Source organism: Macaca mulatta, chromosome 8 (genome assembly GCF_049350105.2).
Source record: "Macaca mulatta isolate MMU2019108-1 chromosome 8, T2T-MMU8v2.0, whole genome shotgun sequence".
Classification (NCBI taxonomy): domain Eukaryota; kingdom Metazoa; phylum Chordata; class Mammalia; order Primates; family Cercopithecidae; genus Macaca; species Macaca mulatta.
Window position 1 is genome coordinate 42,042,565 of NC_133413.1, and position 17,022 is coordinate 42,059,586.

At 42.5% G+C, this 17,022-nt stretch overlaps 1 protein-coding gene, 1 long non-coding RNA gene and 1 pseudogene across 19 annotated transcripts in view; 1 reads left to right on the forward strand and 2 right to left on the reverse strand.

The window, feature by feature from the left end:
- IDO2 (indoleamine 2,3-dioxygenase 2) overlaps positions 1-17,022 on the forward strand; it is a 69,765-nt gene that overhangs the window by 40,174 nt on the left and 12,569 nt on the right. For 5 of the 17 annotated variants that reach the window (XM_015145223.3, XM_015145224.3, XM_077943535.1 and 2 more), the window contains 2 exons: positions 827-926; positions 2,737-2,854. In XM_015145223.3, the coding sequence (XP_015000709.2) occupies positions 827-926; positions 2,737-2,854 (218 nt within the window). Of the gene's footprint in view, positions 1-826; positions 927-2,736; positions 2,855-7,067; positions 7,133-17,022 lie in introns of all 17 variants that reach the window. The other 12 variants (XM_077943538.1, XM_077943532.1, XM_077943533.1 and 9 more) reach the window with 7 other exon arrangements.
- The window catches only part of LOC144330777 (uncharacterized), a 64,361-nt gene that overhangs the window by 2,920 nt on the left and 44,419 nt on the right, over positions 1-17,022 (reverse strand). The window lies entirely within an intron of this gene.
- LOC144330776 (nuclear transcription factor Y subunit beta pseudogene) lies at positions 8,620-16,334 on the reverse strand (annotated as a pseudogene). Its single transcript, XR_013397254.1, has one exon. The product of XR_013397254.1 is annotated as a nuclear transcription factor Y subunit beta pseudogene (transcript).

The window sequence follows — 17,022 nt, forward strand, 5'->3', positions numbered from 1 at the left end:
GCTAATTTTTGTATTTTTAGTAGAGACAGGGTTTCACCATGTTGGCCAGGCTGATCTCGCACTCCTGACCTCAGGTAATCCGCCTACCTTGGTCTCCCAAAGTGCTGGAATTATAGGATTGAGCCACTGTGTCCAGCCAGTTCTCACAAGATCTGATGGTTTAAAAGTGTGGCACTTCCCCCCACCTCCTGCCACCATGTAAGATGCATGCTTCCCCTTCCACCATGATTGAAAAGTTTCGTGAGGCCTCGTAGCCACACTTGCTGGTAAACCTAAGGATCTCTGAGTCAATTACACCTCGTTTCTTTATAAATTACCCAGTCTCAGGTAGTTCTTTATAGCAGTGTGAGAACAAACTAATACACGTATAAATGGATTAGAGGCAGCACTGGCCTGAGTTGTGAAACTCTTCCCAGCCTGGTCCTGTGATTAGCTGGCTATATGACCTTGGACAAGCTGCTTTGCTTCTGTGGGCCATGGCTTCATATCTGTAGAAAAAAGAGCATGGACTTAGCTGTTGCCTGGGTCTCTCTAGCTCCAAGACTCTGGCTTTTGTTAGGAATGATGTTGATGGGCCATAGAACTGGTCCATGCTAGACATTGGGAGGCTGCCTGTCAGGTGAACATGAGATTAAACTTATCTGTTCTCTTTCCTCCCTGAACATTGCTGAAGGTATATGCCCATCTTCAGGACTGTCTTGTGGAGAGGAAAAAGTTGTGCAGTGATTCCACCCTGCAGTTACCTAACTTGGCAGGGATCTCTGGGCAGTGAGTACTCACAGTACAGTCTCCACATCCCTAACCATGTGGTCCTCTCCTTCCCAAGGAACCTGGAGACCATCATCTCATTTCCTGGGGGAGAGAGCCTGCATGGCTTTATACTGGTGACTGCTTTGGTGGAGAAAGCAGCAGTGCCCGGGATAAAGGTACCTTCTCACCTTATAGCACTTTTTCTTTTTAAATGAGCTTGAGCTTCCCATTCTGCCTTTCCTGCAGTGGATTTCTCAATACGAATGAACATAGACCTTGTCCTGCTTAGTTCAAGTCTGAGAGAAGAGATCTAAGCTCTAGGCCACCGTATTTGCTCCCTTTTCTCAATTCCCATAAAATTTGGAAAGGACCTTTTCTCCATTCAACAAACAGGCATTGTTTTGGGCAATGGGAAATTGGATCTAACAAGACAGACATTTTCCCAGCCCTGACAGAAGCTCATGATGGATACAGTGGTTGAAGATGGATTAACGTGGATTACGGGTGTGAGCCACTGCACTGGGCCTCAAACTGGAAATTCTTCAGGAGTCAGACAGGTACCAGGAAGGCTGGATAGAAGACAAAAGACAGTGATGCAGCCTGTGATCAGCTACAGCATTAATGCCTTGCCTAAAAATATTTCAGTTAGATTTTTGCCTTCCCTCACTACCTCCCCCAACTGCTTTTTTTGTTTGTTTGTTTTTTGAGATGGAGTCTTGCTCTGTCCTCAGGCCAGAGTGCAATGGCATGGTCTCAGCTCACTGCAACCTCCGCCTGCCAGGTTCAAGCGAATCTCCTCCCTCAGCCTCCTAAGTAGGGCATGCCACCATGCCTGGCTAATTTTTGTATTTTTAATAGAGACAGGGTTTCACCATGTTGATCAGGCTGGCCTCAAACTCCTGACCTTGTGATCCACTTGCCTCGACCTCCCAAAGTACTGGGATTACAGGTGTGAGCCACCGTGCCCAGCCAACACTACCTCCCTTGATAAGCATATGTTGAGCACCTACTGTGTCCTCAATGGGGTGACCCATTGCTGGTATATTATAGCACTTTCTTTCTCTCTCAATAGTTAAACTCCATGGTTACTTTAGTTTTCATCCATGTGTTTAGTGCATTGGAAGACACAGAATCAAATATCGGCCTTCTAAGTATAGTTCAGATGAAGTAGAGACTCAAGGAAGACAAGGAAGTCTTCCCAGCAGAGGGGGTTCTAGAGCTGGGGGCTCTGTAGAATCTGTCTGTGTATTAGTCCATTTTCACGCTGCTATAAACATACTACCTGAGACTGGGTAATTTATAAAGGAAAGAGGTTTAATTCACTCATAGTTCTGCATGGATGGGGAGGCCTCAGGAAACTTACAACCGTGGAGGAAAGTGAAGGGGAAGCAAGAACTTCTTTACAAGGCAGCAGGAGAGAGAGAGAGCAAAGGGGGGAGCTGCCAAACACTTTTTTACCATCAGATTTTGTGAAAACTCTCCCTCGTATCATGAAAAGAGTATGGGAGAACCCGCCCCCATAATTCAATCACCTCCCACCAGGTCCCTCCATTAGCATGTGGGGATTACAATCCAAGATGAGATTTGGGTGGGGACACAGAGTCAAACCATTTAAATCTGACTTTATATGAGACTTTTTCGGAGCAAGGATGCCCCAGTTGGAAATGCAGAAGTAGAACTGATCATAATATGTGACAAATCTGAGAGACGAAAGGAGTAAAATAATAGTACTCAGGCCCTTGGGAGGTGCAAGAAGTAACTGTCAGCTGAAATTCCTGAAACACAAAACTAGGGGTCTGTCTGGGAGGTCCCCAGGGAGCTTCTGGCTGTCAGGCTGACACCACAGTGGATCTAGCTTAGGATGTTCCCAGGAAGTTCTGACAAACTGTCCAGTCCTCCTCTGGGTTCCCACAGTATGAAGCTTACTCTGCCCGCATGGACTTTAAGGAAGTGCTAATAAGTTGTATACATGAATCTCATTCCCAGGCTCTTGTTCATGCCGTGAATGCTATCTTGCAGCCCAACCAGGAGGCCCTGCTCCAAGCCCTGCAGCGACTGAGACTGTCTATTCAGGACATCACCAAAACCTTAGGACAGATGCACAGTAAGATGCCTCCCATGCTCCTGCACAATCCCCCAGGGGTCCTGGGCTCTGCTTGGGGAAAGGGGACCTGGAGACCAGGCATGTCCTGAAGGGGTGACGATACATTCATCCACCAGATGACGCTGATGGACGATCTTTCTTTTAGGTTAAGCGCATGTTATCTTGGAGAGCTATTGTCACAGCTTTGTATTCTCCCTCTCCTTTATATTCTCCCGTGATTAAGATGGTTTCCCTTCTGCAGTGGCCAGACATTTCTTAGGCATGTTGAGGTCTTGCCTGAAGCTTGAGAGGAGGGGATGGGATGCACAGCAATGTTGGTTGCGCATGCCCCATCCCGCAGTGTTAGGTACGGCAGAGAATTTGTCTACACTCTCTAATGCCCCTTTTATTCTAACCTCCTCTGTTGGTTCCTGAGATGTCTGACCTTGGTTTTAAGCCTTGTCTAATGGAAGGCCTGTGCTCCCTTTCTGTAGCTAGGGCAGGCTGAGTTGTCAAAAGTAAGAAAGTTGTCAGAATCAAAATGGAGTCACTTGTGTTGAAGAAAAAATTTTAAACCTTGACAAATAGAGCTGGGGAAGGCTATAAAGAGAGAGCTCCCATGCGTAAATGCTTGATAACAAAATCTTTTCCAAAGGACTGAAAAAGTCACCACCTTGCACAAAGGCCATCACACCTTACACACACCCAAAAATACTTACACAATGGCATCTGCCCAGCAACTGCCTTTCCAACGTTGGCCTTGTGCCACCCTTTTATTGATGCCCATAGCCAAGGATAATGATCTCAAAACATTTATGTAATTGTCCTCATTTTTCCTTTAAAAACATGTGTCTTCCTTTATCTCTCTGAATACCCACATGGTTTATTGCGGCACACGTATTCCCATTGTAATGCCCTACACCAGAATAAATATCCTGTTCCATTAGGGAGCCTCTCCCTGTTACTCTGGTTAACACAGGCATGGTCAGTTATGGGGCCCAAACTTCCTGGACCGGTTGCAAATCTTATTCTGGTTATTGCATTCAGTTTCCAAAATCTGGGAGGCTCTTCAAATTCTTCTCTCAGAGCAATCTGAAGAACGTATTAGGAGGGTGTGAGAGAGGAGTGCGATTTCCTAACAAGAGAAAACCAGAGTCTAAGTATCCTTTTCCCTGAATCCTGCTGAAATCCCTGAAAGAAAGATTCTGGGAAAAGAGAGTGTTTATAGGAAGCAGGACAGCAGGGAGGAAGAAAGACGCTAGGTGGTGCCGAGTTTTATTATCCTGTATTTAAAAAGTAAATATAATTTGTCATCCCAGCCTCTCAGTACTAGCAGAAATCTATGTGAAGTCATAGGATTAGGTATTATTTCCATTCCACTTCCTGGTTTTATATTTTATATTTTTATTTTCTCTATTTCCTTGAATTTTAATTTTAAAGCCCTCATGATCACATCAGTAGGCCTTCCGCCAAACCAGTCCCCTAAGTTGTATGGTGGCTTTGCCAAGCTGAAATGAGATGAGATGTGTTTTAGCTTTGCCAGGAAAGCCTAATATCCATCACTCAGGATATCAAGGCTATTAGGGAGATAGTGCAGGTGTCTTCAGATCATGTGGATGAGCACAAGGAAGTAATTTTGGAAGATTATGAGAAACCTTCCACCAGGTCCCAGTACATGTAGCAGTAAGACGGTGCACTCAGTGTCTGACTGTCACAGGCTTTCCTAGGGCTCACTTTCAGACTCACTTTTATGTGTATATGTGTGTGAGATGGAGTCTCACTCAGTCACCCAGGCTGGAGTGCAGTGGCGCGATCTCGGCTCACTGCAACCTCTACCTCCTGGGTTCAAGCGATTCTCTTGCCTCAGTCTCCCTAGTAGCTGGGATTATAGGCAGGCACCACCATGCCCAGCTAATTTTTGTATTTTTAGTAAAGATGGGGTTTCGCCATGTTGGCCAGGCTGGTCTGGAACTCCTAACCTGAGGTGATCTGCCCACCTCGGCCTCCCAAAGTGCTGGGATTACAGCTGTGAGTCACTGTGCCCAGCCCAGACTCACTTCTTAGGCCCAGGCCAACCCGCTGTGCTCTCCTGCTCAGCCTCTGCAGGAGGTCTCATTGTCTGAGGAGGTCCCAGGGCTACTGCCCTTGTTTTCCCAAAAGGCACATTTTCCCAAGCAGATGTAATTTCGTTTCAATGTTTTACTCCTAGTCACATTCATCTATATGGAGAAACAGCTGAATGGATTGGACTGCATTTTCTAAGGATGGCCCCATGCCATCCTGCACGCTCCTCCACAGTGTGGCCTGGGCATTCCTTTCATCCAGGGGTGGACTCTGTGCTCCTGCTTGTGATATGCGTGTCGCCAATATAATGTAGTAGAGGGAATAGCACCGACTTCTGAGGCAAGACTAGAAAAGGTGATGCAGGTTCTACCTTGTGTCCTGAGCCGCTAGGTAAAAAGTCCACCTACCCTGACACCACTATGCTGTGCAAATGACACAGGCAAACCACATCAAAGAGCCATGTGTGGGTTCTCCAGTTGGCTTCAGCCCAGGAGTCAAGGTGCCTTCAGATGGTTCTAGGCTCCCACCCCAACTTATGTCCCATCTTGAAGTCTTCCCAACTGAGGCACCAGCCCTGTGGAGCAGAGACAAGCCATTGCCAACTTGTCTCGTCCAGACTCCCCATCAGCAGAACACAGTGGTTGCTTCACGCCCCTATGTTTGGAGTGGTTTCTTTTTTTTTTTTGAGACGGAGTCTCGCTCTGTCCCCCAGGCTGGAGTGCAGTGGCCGGATCTCAGCTCACTGCAAGCTCCACCTCCTGGGTTCACGCCATTCTCCTGCCTCAGCCTCCCGAGTAGCTGGGACTACAGGCGCCCGCCACCGCTCCCGGCTAATTTTTGTATTTTTTTAGTAGAGATGGGGTTTCACGTGTTAGCCAGGATGATCTCGATCTCCTGAACTCGTGATCCGCCCGTCTCGGCCTCCCAAAGTGCTGGGATTACAGGCTTGAGCCACCGCGCCCGGCGTTTGGAGTGGTTTCTATGCAGCAATAGTAACCGCAAGAAATGAAGTTATAAAAATAGTAACAAACACTAGAAATTGCAAGATTTAAGGAATCACATGAACGCTCCAGGCATTGCCTCTGGTTTGTAATTATTAACTTTCTTCTGCATGATAAATAGAGCTTGGCTAGACTTTTTCCCTCTGCTTCCATTCCCCAAAATGGAGCATACCAAACAATAGCTTCTTTTCGAGCCCAACTTTAGCAAGAGTCATGAGCTCGAATCCCTTCATCCATAACTACTTCCGTCCAGGCATGTAGACCCCTTCACACTCAGGGCTGAGTAGAAAACGCCTGTTGCAGACTGCAGTGGCATTTTGGAGAGCCACCCTCCCGGTACCTGAATCCCAAGTCCTTTTCCAGCTTTTCTCAGTTTTGTACCGTGCTCACTTCTGAGTGGAAGACAGAACCAGCCCGGTCTATTTTCATAAACTGCCCCCATAAGGCAGAAGTCCATACGGTACTAGAAACAACCAAATCTATGTCAGCCTGCCACCACCTGCTGCCTGTCAACCGTGTGTGTCTGCAGGAGCTGCGTCCAGTCCTTCTTTGGAACTGGTTTCCAGGGACTCAGCCAGTTCTGAGTTTTCTGACTCATTGGAAGATTAAACTATTTTCAGACTTTCAAGTGCTCAGATTATTAAGAGATGTGGTTTTTTTTTGTTTGTTTGTTTGTTTTTTCTTTTTCTTTTTTTTTTTTTTTTTTGGCATGCTTACTGATAGACCCTGTTCTCTAGAAAGTAATGTTCTTCTCGGAAAAGGTGAAGGATACTTTTCTCCCCCAAAAGTCATGGAAATGTTTGCCTTTATTTACTTCCAAATTAACAGAATCTCCAGCTTTTGCTTGACCCATTGGCACACTGGCAGTGTTAAGAATTTTTTCTTTTAGCAGTAATGAGGAGTTGAGGGTTTCTTTCTAACAATTTAGTGTATGCATTTAAATCAGATTTCTTATTGAGTAAATTGGGGCTAAAGTTTAGTGTGAAATTCTGCTACTGTTCCCTTCTCATTAGTTCACTTGATATCATGGAAAGATTTTCCATCTTAGTCTGGGAACTTATTTTGTCTAAACTCAATTGGAAAGTAATCAACACTGAGATTCTTCTTTAATACATTCTATATGATAATAAAATCATACAAACATTTCTTTCTTTTTCTTTTTGACCTAGAAAAGATGTTCACAGCCCAGACATGGTGGCTCAAGCCTGTAATCCCAGCACACTGAGAGGCCAAGGTGGGTGGATCACATGAGGTCAGGAGTTCGAGGGCAGGGTAACCAACATGGTGAGACCCCATCTCTAGTAAAAACATAAAAATTAGCTAGGCATGGTGGCGCATGCCTGTAATCCCAGCTACTCAGGAGGCTAAGGCAGGAGAATCACTTGAACCTGGGAGGTGGAGGTTGCAGTGAGCCGTGATCCTGCCACTGCACTCCAGCCTGGGCGACAGAGTGAGACTCTGTCTCAAAATAAATAAATAAATAAGAGATGTTCACAATATATTGTTAAGTGAAAAAAGCAGGTTACAGAACTTGCATAATATGAGCACATTTTGATAAAAATATACATATTTAGCAAAAAAGGATAAATGATGTTTATTAAAATATTTACATTGATTATTTCAACACAGAGGATGGTAGTTGATTTTACTTAACTTCTTCCCTCCTTTTTTTCAATTTGAACTTTCTATAATGAAGATTGTTTCTTTTTTTGTTTTTCTGGGATGGAGTTTTGCTCTTGTTGCCCAGGCTGGGGTGCAGTGGCGGGATCTTGGCTCACTGCAACCTCCGCCTCCCTGGTTTAAGTGATTCTTCTGCCTCAGCCTCCCGAGTAGCTGGGAATACAGGCATGCGCCACCACACCCAGCTAATTTTTTGTATTTTTAGTAGAGACAGGGTTTCTCCATGTTGGTCAGGCTGGTCCTGAACTCCTGACTTTAGGTAATCTGCCTGCCTCAGCCTCCCAAAGTGCTGGGATTACAGGCGTGAGCCACCTTGCCTGGCCTGATTATTTTTTAAATAGGGTTAGAAAGTGAGGAAGTTATTAAACTCCAATTAGCCCAAATATGCCCCAGAGGGTCCTTCTGGCAGAGTAAATGTCTCTGTTCAGCCTGAATCTGGGAAATTGTTCCTACCTTACAAACTGGAGTATCCTTCAGAAATGTCATTCACTCAAACTTCCTTTTAGGCAGACTGCATAATAGCAATTTTTGATATTAACTATTTAAAAAAAAGTTCAGATTAATTAACACCAAAAGAATAATTGAGAAAATACAAATCCTCACTTTAAAAAAGAAACAACCAAAGTAAATACTAAAAAATTATACCATGTTATATTATCTAAGCTTAGTTTACTGCAAAGATCAAGAACACACTAGTAGTTGACGGCTTCTACTCACACTGTTCATAGCCACTGTTCCAGCCATTCCCTCACCCATGCAAAAGGTCTGTACACACAATGATGCCTGATGGTACACTAGGAACCTTCACATTTCAATTAAAAGATAAAATGAGAAGATTTTACCATCAGCCTATAAAATTCTTTTTCTTCTTCTTCTTCTTCTTCTTCTTCTTCTTCTTCTTCTTCTTCTTCTTCTTCTTCTTCTTCTTCTTCTTTTTTGAGATGGAGTCTCGCTCTGTTGCCCAGGCTGAAGTGCAGTGGCGTGATCTCGGCTCACTGCAACGTCTGCCTCCCAGGTTCAAGTGATTCTCCTGCCTCAGCCTCCCAAGTAACTGGGATTACAGTTGCGCACCATCACACCTGGCTAATTTTTTGTATTTTTACTAGGGACAGGGTTTCACCATGTTGGCCAGGCTGGTCTCGAACTCCTGACCTCAAGTGATCCATCTGCCTCAGCGTCTCAAAGTACTGGGAATTACAGGCGTGAGCCACCGCATCCAGCCTAAAATTCTTCTGAAGGGTAATAGTACTTGAAGATATGGTTTGAAGAAAAAGTTATATACTTACTGAGAGGGCACCATTTTACAAGCACTAGAACTACATTAAACTTAAATGAATTCCAACACTCTTAATAATGTAACTCAATAACAAGTCTAGAGTTAACAAAAGCTCCAATAACTAAAACTACATTAACAGGCACAATGAACATTGTAAACACCGTTAATCGGCAATAAGTTTAATAGGCCAGACAATATTTGCTTCTGCATTCACACTTACTCAGTTATACTGTTGAAAAATGGTGCTGCTCGAGCTATGAATGCTTTACAAAGGAAATCATTTTAATAAATACAGTATATGCTAAAACTCTAACTAAACTATCATGCAAGATATATAACCAGGACAAATACAAATTCGCAATACAAACAACTTGTATTCAGAATGAACCCTACCTTTATATTTTATTAAAAGGGCAGACTTTATGAATTAACCCAGCTGCTTCCTGAATTACAAAAGTGGCACGACTCAATATGAAAGTAAGAGACTGTCTACAAATTTCTGACGTAATAAATTGTAATACACAATGCATGCAGGAGTCTTATAGAAGAATAAACTCTCCTAGGAAATAAAAATATTTTATACTTTTAAAATCCAAAGTTAAAAAAAAAAAAATCATTGCCAGATGCGTTGACTCACGCCTGTAATCCTAGCACTTTGGGAGGCCGAGGCAGGATCACTTGAGCCCAGGAGTTTGAGACCTGCCTGGGCAACATAGCAAACCCCATCTCTACAAAAAAATACAAAAATTAGATGGGAATGGTGGTGAGTGCCTGTGGTTCCAGCTACTCAGGCGGCTGAGGTGGGAGGATGCACCTCAAGGCTGCAATGAGCCAAGGTCACACCATTGCACTGAAGCCTGGGGACAGAGTGAGACCTTGTCTCAATCAATCAATAAATAAATATCATTTATGAAAAAGATTCTCTAGTCAGAATTAACACCTCAACTAGTCAAGCATCAGGAAGTTACATTACAACTACTTAATATACAAAGGGATACCTTTTTCACCAGTCATTGTCTTCTGGTATTTCTATTCCAGAATCACACACTCTCACTTCCCTAAATTCCTTACCCCATCATTTCTTCAGAGCCTGGAAACAGACTTTGTCGAACACCAGAAATCTCTTGCTATGGTGGTATATAAACCATAACATTTGTTGTTGCCCAGCGGCAGGTATGAAGCCGGCTGGTGACTGGCTAGCAAATGCCTATTCTGTAAGCTCCTCACTTAGCCCATCTGTAGCTCTGACTTCTCTACCAATTCCCTTCTCTCTTTTCATAGCCTCTCTGAGTTTCTGAAGGGATAATTTCAGAGGTTCCACATAACTGTCGAAGCCTACGGCAGACACGGCAAAGAGAAGATCCTCTCCACTGGTCATTTCCGTTTCTCTTGGGGGCGTCTTTCAGTTACCTCAGGTGTTATAAAGCTGATGAACGCACGTACACATTCTTGAACACTTTCTTGGGCATTTCCCATTTGAGATATGGCATGTTTCATTATCCCAGTGACATGTGCAATCAAAAAATGTATATTTTGTTCTCTGCAACTTTCTTTTGAACCATTTGTATCTTCTTGACCATTCATGCTGTCCTCACTGTCATCATGAGGCTGTATAACATAATGACTCCTCCAGTGCAGTCTTCGGAAATTCCCGGTGCAGAAGCACATGTCATACAGCGGTCCCCATTCATCTCCAGTGCAGCTCTGGCTGGCTCCCATGTCTGATCAGCTGTTTGGTTGGACAGAAAATGACTGCAAGGGAACCAGTTCCAGTGTGGAGCTCTGCTTCCAGGACTCAGACTCCCCTCCCTCCCATGTTAATGCTTTTTTTCTTCTTCTTCTTAATTTTTTTTTTTTTTTTTTTTTTGACAGAGTCTTGTTCTGTCACCCAGGCAGGGCAATGGTATGATCTCAGCTCACTGCAACCTCTGCCTCCTGGGTTCAAGCATTTCTTGTGCCTCAACCTCCCGAGTAGCTGAGATTACAGGCGTGCACCACCACACCCAGCTAAGTTTTTTTGTATTTTTAGTAGAGATGGAGTTTTGCCATGTTGCCAAGACTGGTCTCAAACTCCTGAGCTCAGGAAATCTGCCTGCCTCAGCCTCCCAAAGTGCTAGGATGGCGGGAGCCACCATGCCCAGCCCCATGTTAATGCTTCTAAAGTTTGTCCTCACTCCTTTAGAAATTCCTTCAGTACATCCTTTAAGACTTCCTCTAGTGAGTGTCTGCTGTTGGTAAACTCTTCCCTCTAAAAGTTGCCTTATTTCTCCTCAATTCCTGAAGGATATTTTTGCTAGCAGCTATATTCTTTTAAATGTTGAATATATCAGTACAATAGCTTCTGGTTTCCATGGTTGCTATTGAGATGTTAACTGTTGGTTTATCTTTCTCCCCTGACTACATGTACAAGTTTCTCTGTATCTGTCTACTTTTTGAGTTGTTCAATTTGTTGGCCTTAGGCTTCGTTCTCCTTCTTCTTCTTCTTAATTTTTTCTTCTTCTTCTTAATTTTTTGAGATGGAGTCTTGCTGTGTTGCCCAGGCTGGAGTACACTGGTGCGATCTTGGCTCGATGCAACCTCTGCCTCTCTGTTCAAGTGATTCTCCTGCCTCAGCCTACCGAGTAGCTGGGATTACCAGCACCCGCCAACACGCCAGGCTAATTTTTGTATTTTTAGTAGAAACAGGATTTCACCATGTTAGCCAGGTTGGTCTCAAACTCTTGACCTCAGGTGATACACCGCCTTGGTCTCCCAAAGTCCTAGGATTACAGGCGTGAGCCACCACACACGGCCAAAATTGTTAAACTTTTTATTTTCTTCCTCAAGAGGATGAGAAGAAAGGTCAATTGTAAGCTTTAGAAGTGTTGCCCAATAGCCAATCTGAGAATATTCTCCATAAACATTCACTAGAAGCAGCCAGTGACCAAGGGTTGCTTTTGGTAAGAAGAATTGATTGTTGGGGTCAGGAATGGGAGGAAAGCATACTTCTCCTTAGATACTTTGTTGAAGTTTGTAAATTGTGTGCCAAATGCACGTCGTATCTAGACTTCATAAATTAATTTCTTTAAAAATAATCAAAGATAATTTTTTAAAGACTTATTTAATTTAAGGTGATTATAAAACATCCAGTAGAAATATGAGGCTTTAAAGTAGGAACTGGCCAGGTGTGGTGGCTCATGCCTGTAGTCCCAACACTTTGAGAGTCTGAGGCAGGAAGATTGCTTGAGCCTAGCTGTTTGAGACCAGCCAGGACAATATGGCGAGACCCTATATCTACCAAAAAAAAAAAAAAGGCTGGGGATGGTGATTCATGCCTGTAATCCCAGCACTTTGGGAGGCCGAGGTGGGTGGATCACCTGAGGCCAGGAGTTTGAGACCAGCCTAACCAATATGGTGAAACCCCGTCTCTACTAAAATTACAAAAATTAGCTGGGCTAAGTAGTCCCAGGTACTTTGGATACTGGAGCAGGAGAATCGCTCAAACCCGGGAGGTGGAGGTTGCCGTGAGTCAAGATTGCACCACTGCACTCCAGCCTGGGGGACAGAGCCAGACTCCGTCTCAAACAATGACAACAACAATAACAAAAAAGAGAAAGAAAAAGAAAAATTAGCTGGGTGTGGTGGTGCATGTGCCTGTAGTCCCAGCTACTTGTGTAGCTCATGTGCGAAGATCACTTGAACAAAGGAGGTTGAGGCTGCAGTGAGGAATGATGGCGCTACTGCACTCCAGCCTGGGTGACAGAGCCTGTCTCAAAATCAATCAATTAATAAAAGTGAGAATGGCACAAAAGAGATACCGTTTGGTGGTCATGACCATGGCTTGTCTAGTTCAATCTGCTGGAGTGGATTGTGCATCTGCAATGCCTTGCCCTGTGTGTCAGTAATGAAGCATTGGCCACGTGACTTTTTGAGTGGGTTGGTAGTTAGTGAACGTTAAGAATGTCATGTAAAAAGACTGGAGTCATTCTGAGTGTGAGGTTTTACAGCACTGACTCAAAGCAATGATTTTCTGAGTTTTGCATTGTTTAAAAGCTACTTCCCAGTGTAAAACCTAAATTTCTGCTCCTGAAAAGTTTAAAAAGCAAGTTTCCTGCGGTTTCCTCAATAAAATAATAATAATACTAATGGCACAAAATTTTCAGGAGATGAAGGTAAATTAATCAAGAGCAGACATTATATTTTCCTTGAGATTCATGTGGGTTTAAAAGGGAAAGCTACCTGACCAATATGTTTTGTGTTTTGCTGGACAATGAGGACAGGGACATTGGAAGACATCTGGCCAGGCACTAAATGGAGCTGCCATTTGGGCAGAAGTTTAATCCTTGGTATCATTTTTCTACTTCACTAGAAAGTCCCATGGAAGGAAAAGCCACATGGGGAGGCTTCATCACGTTTATGTGTAGATCTTCTGGGTTCCCTGCAGGATAAGGTCATTGGCTTTTAGGAATCACCCTTCTTAGCCAAAATGCACACATTACATGTGAAAGCAAGGGTTCTCCTCCTTCACCAGCTCCGTGCTGGTAGAGGAGGAAGTTCTCTACTTCATATTCTCTCAACAGTCTTCAGCGTCAGCTCCCACAATACACTGATATTCTTCAAGATAAATCAGCTGGGAGTATGAGAAGAATATCAGATTCAGAAGCAGAATATCTAGCTCTAACTCCATTAATAGCTGTATAACCATTATAACTATGCTGTATGCTATTCTGGGTCCTATTTTCTTGTGTGTTGTTGTTGTTGTTTGTTTGTTTTTTATTTGTTGTTTTGTTTTTGAGACAAGGTCTTGCTTTGTTGCCCAGCCTGGAGTACAGTGGCACAATCATGATCATAGCTCATTGCAGCCGCAGCTTCCAGTTCCTGGGCTCCCACAATCTTTCCACCTCAACCTCCCAAAGTACTGGGATTACAGGGAGGAGCCACCATGCCCAACTTCTATTCTTTTTAAAAATCAAATATTTAATTATATAGAATATGGAATATATAAGTTGAATATATAGAATAATTGGAAAATAAACACCCTCATATCCAACTTTTACCTTAAGAAACAGATTATTACCAAAAACTGTTGCAACCTTTTGTGTTGTTTTGAACTTCATACTCCCAAAACATTTCTTCCAGGTGTCATCATCTTGATTATTATATTAATCATCCTCCTTCACTTTTGTATGCTTTTGCTATTACAAAAGTATTCCTAAACAGCATATTTTCATATTATTTTGTTTTGTATGGTTTTGAAGCTTGTCTAAAAAAATTAAAATGTATGAGTTTCTTCCTACAATTCTCCTATTTCACTAAGGGTCATCCACATTAGTCGAATACACATAGCACATTTTCACCACTATACAGCATCATTTTGTACAAGTAGACTACAGTTTACTTATTCTCCATTTATTTCTGTTTGTTTGTTTGTTTGTTTTGCTATGAAAAGCGATATCATTACATATACTCATGCCCATAGCTACAAGTTTACATATTCAGGTTTTCTGTAGAGTGGACACCGGGGAGTAGAATTGTTCGGCAGGACTGTATGTGCATCTTTAATTTTACTGGCCAACACCAAATTGTTCTTCACAATGTTTGAACTAAGTTGAAATTCCACCTCCCCATCACATTTAGTGTTGTCAACTTCATTTCTTCATTCACTAATTCATTAATTCAGTCTTTTATTTATTTGTTTATTGCTAGTCTGGTAGGTGTATAATGGTGCTTCATCATGGTTTTACTTTGCATTTCTCTGATTTTCCTTTTAAATTTTTTAAAAATTATTTTTATATAGAAACAGGGTCTCACTATATTGCCCAGGCTGGTCTTGAACTCCTGGCTTCAAATGATCCTCCCACCTTGGTCTTTCAAAGTACCCAGATTGATTATAGGCGTGTGCCACTGTGTCCAGGTGATCCGCCTGCCTCGGCCTCCCAAAGTGCTGGGGTTACAGGCGTGAGCCACCGTGGCTGGACGTCTTTCCTCATTTGTATGTTAAATAGGCTTTTATCTTACCTGTTGGTTTTAGTAAGACTTTTGGACACTCTGGAGGCCGATTTTTGTTAATTATATGTGTTGCAAATGTTATGGTTCGTCTTATGCCTTTTGAAAGTAAAAGTTCTTAATTTAAATATAGTCAACCTATCAATCATTTGTAAAAGTTTGTGGTTTAAGAGGTCTTGCATAAGGTATTATTCCATCATCATCAGTCAGAAATACATTTTTTTTTTTTTTTTTTGAGACAGAGTCTCACTCTGTTGCCCAGGCTGGAGTGCAGTGGCTCAATCTGGGCTCACTGCAACCTCTGCCTCCTGGGTCCAATGATTCTCCTGCCTCAGTCTCCCAAGTAGCTGGGATTATAAGCATGCGCCACCACACCTGGCTAATTTTTGTATTTTTAGTAGAGACAGGGTTTCACCATTTTGCCCAGGCTGGTCTTGAACTCCTAAACTCAAGTGATCCACCCACCTCAGCCTCCTAAAGTGCTGGGATTATAGGTGTGAACCACCAGGCCTGGCTCATAAATACATGTTTGTGTATTTTCTTCTAAAGTTGTTTTGTCTTTCATTTTTAAGTTTTTAATTCACATATAATTACCACTTACTACTTATAATTATCTGTAAGTAGTATAAGAAATAAATTATAATTCCCTCCTAGGAATAAGCACAAACCTGCAATATTAGCACAGTCTTATGTCATTTTTTCTAAAATGAATGGATGTGTTTTCTAGGCTCTCTGTTCTGTTTCATTGTCTGTCTTTCCCTGCAACAATATCATCTGCCTTAAACACTCTAGTTTTATGGTATTCCTCGTTTTCAAGTAGAGCAAACCGTCACCTGGCTTTTCTCCTCCAGCATCGCTTGTGCTATCCTGGACTAGGGCCTTCATAGAGACTGTTAGAATCATCTAGCCAAGTTCCATTTTAAAAATCTATGTCGGAGCTGGATGCAGTGGCTCACACCTGTAATCCCAGCACTTTGGGAGGCCAAGGCGGGTGGATCACTTGAGGTCAAGAGTTTGAGACCGGCCTGGCAAACATGACAAAATCCCTTCTCTACTAAAAATACAAAAATTAGCTGGGTGTTAGGCGCCTGAATTCCAGCTACTTGAGAGGCTGAGGCAGGAGAATTGCTTGAACCCTACAGGTGGAGGTTGCTGTAGCCGAGATTGTGCCACTGCACTCCAGTCTGGGTGACAGAGTGAGACTCCATTTCAAACTAAACTAAACTAAACCAAAATAAAAATCTATTTCGGAAATTTTGCTCAAATTTTATTAAATGTCTACATTAGAGAAAAATGACATGATTTTGATATTCTATTTAATATTTCTGTATTATGAATAAGGCAAATAGAGAGGCAGAGAATAGCATAAAATAGTAACTAAAATTCCTGGGTGAACCACCTCAAATCATTTCTTCATATTGCTGAATATTCTTCTTTTGTCCCATGCCCTGAAATATATCCAGACAGAGAACTCTTCTCTTCAATACATTTCTTCTTTTAGATATTCGTATTGAGTTTTCCTGCCCATGAATATGGTATAAGAGAATATATACCTTTGGGAGGCCGAGGTGGATGGATCACCTCAGGTCAGGAGTTTGAGACCAGCCTGGCCAACATGGCAAAATCCCATCTCTACTAACAACACAATAATTAGCCAGGCGTGGTGACATATGCCTGTAGTCCCAGCTACTCAGGAGGCTGAGGCAGGAGAATTGCTTGAACCTAGGAGGCGGAGGTTGCAGTGAACTGAGATCATCATGCCACTGCATTGCAGCCTGGGCGACAGAGCGAGACTCCGTCTCAAAAAAAAATTAAAAAAAGAAAATATATCCTTTCATTTACTAGTTTTTTCTTCAATTTCTTTCAAGCTAAGGGGCTTACCTATCTTCTGCTTTATTCATAGTTACTTGATATTTTTATTTCTAATAAATATGGTATCTTTCGATTTTACTGCCTCTTACCTGTTCATTGCCAGTTTCAAAAATGATATTGATATTTGAATATTAACCTTAAATCTAGCACCTTGGTAAATACTATTATTCATTCTAATAATTATTAGTAGATCCTATGTATTTTCTATTTATAAATTATATTGTTTGAGTGGAACGCTTTGCTTCTTCATTTATAAAATTTACAACTTTTATCTCTTTTTAGTACTTTTTTCTTATTCTCCTGGCTAGGAC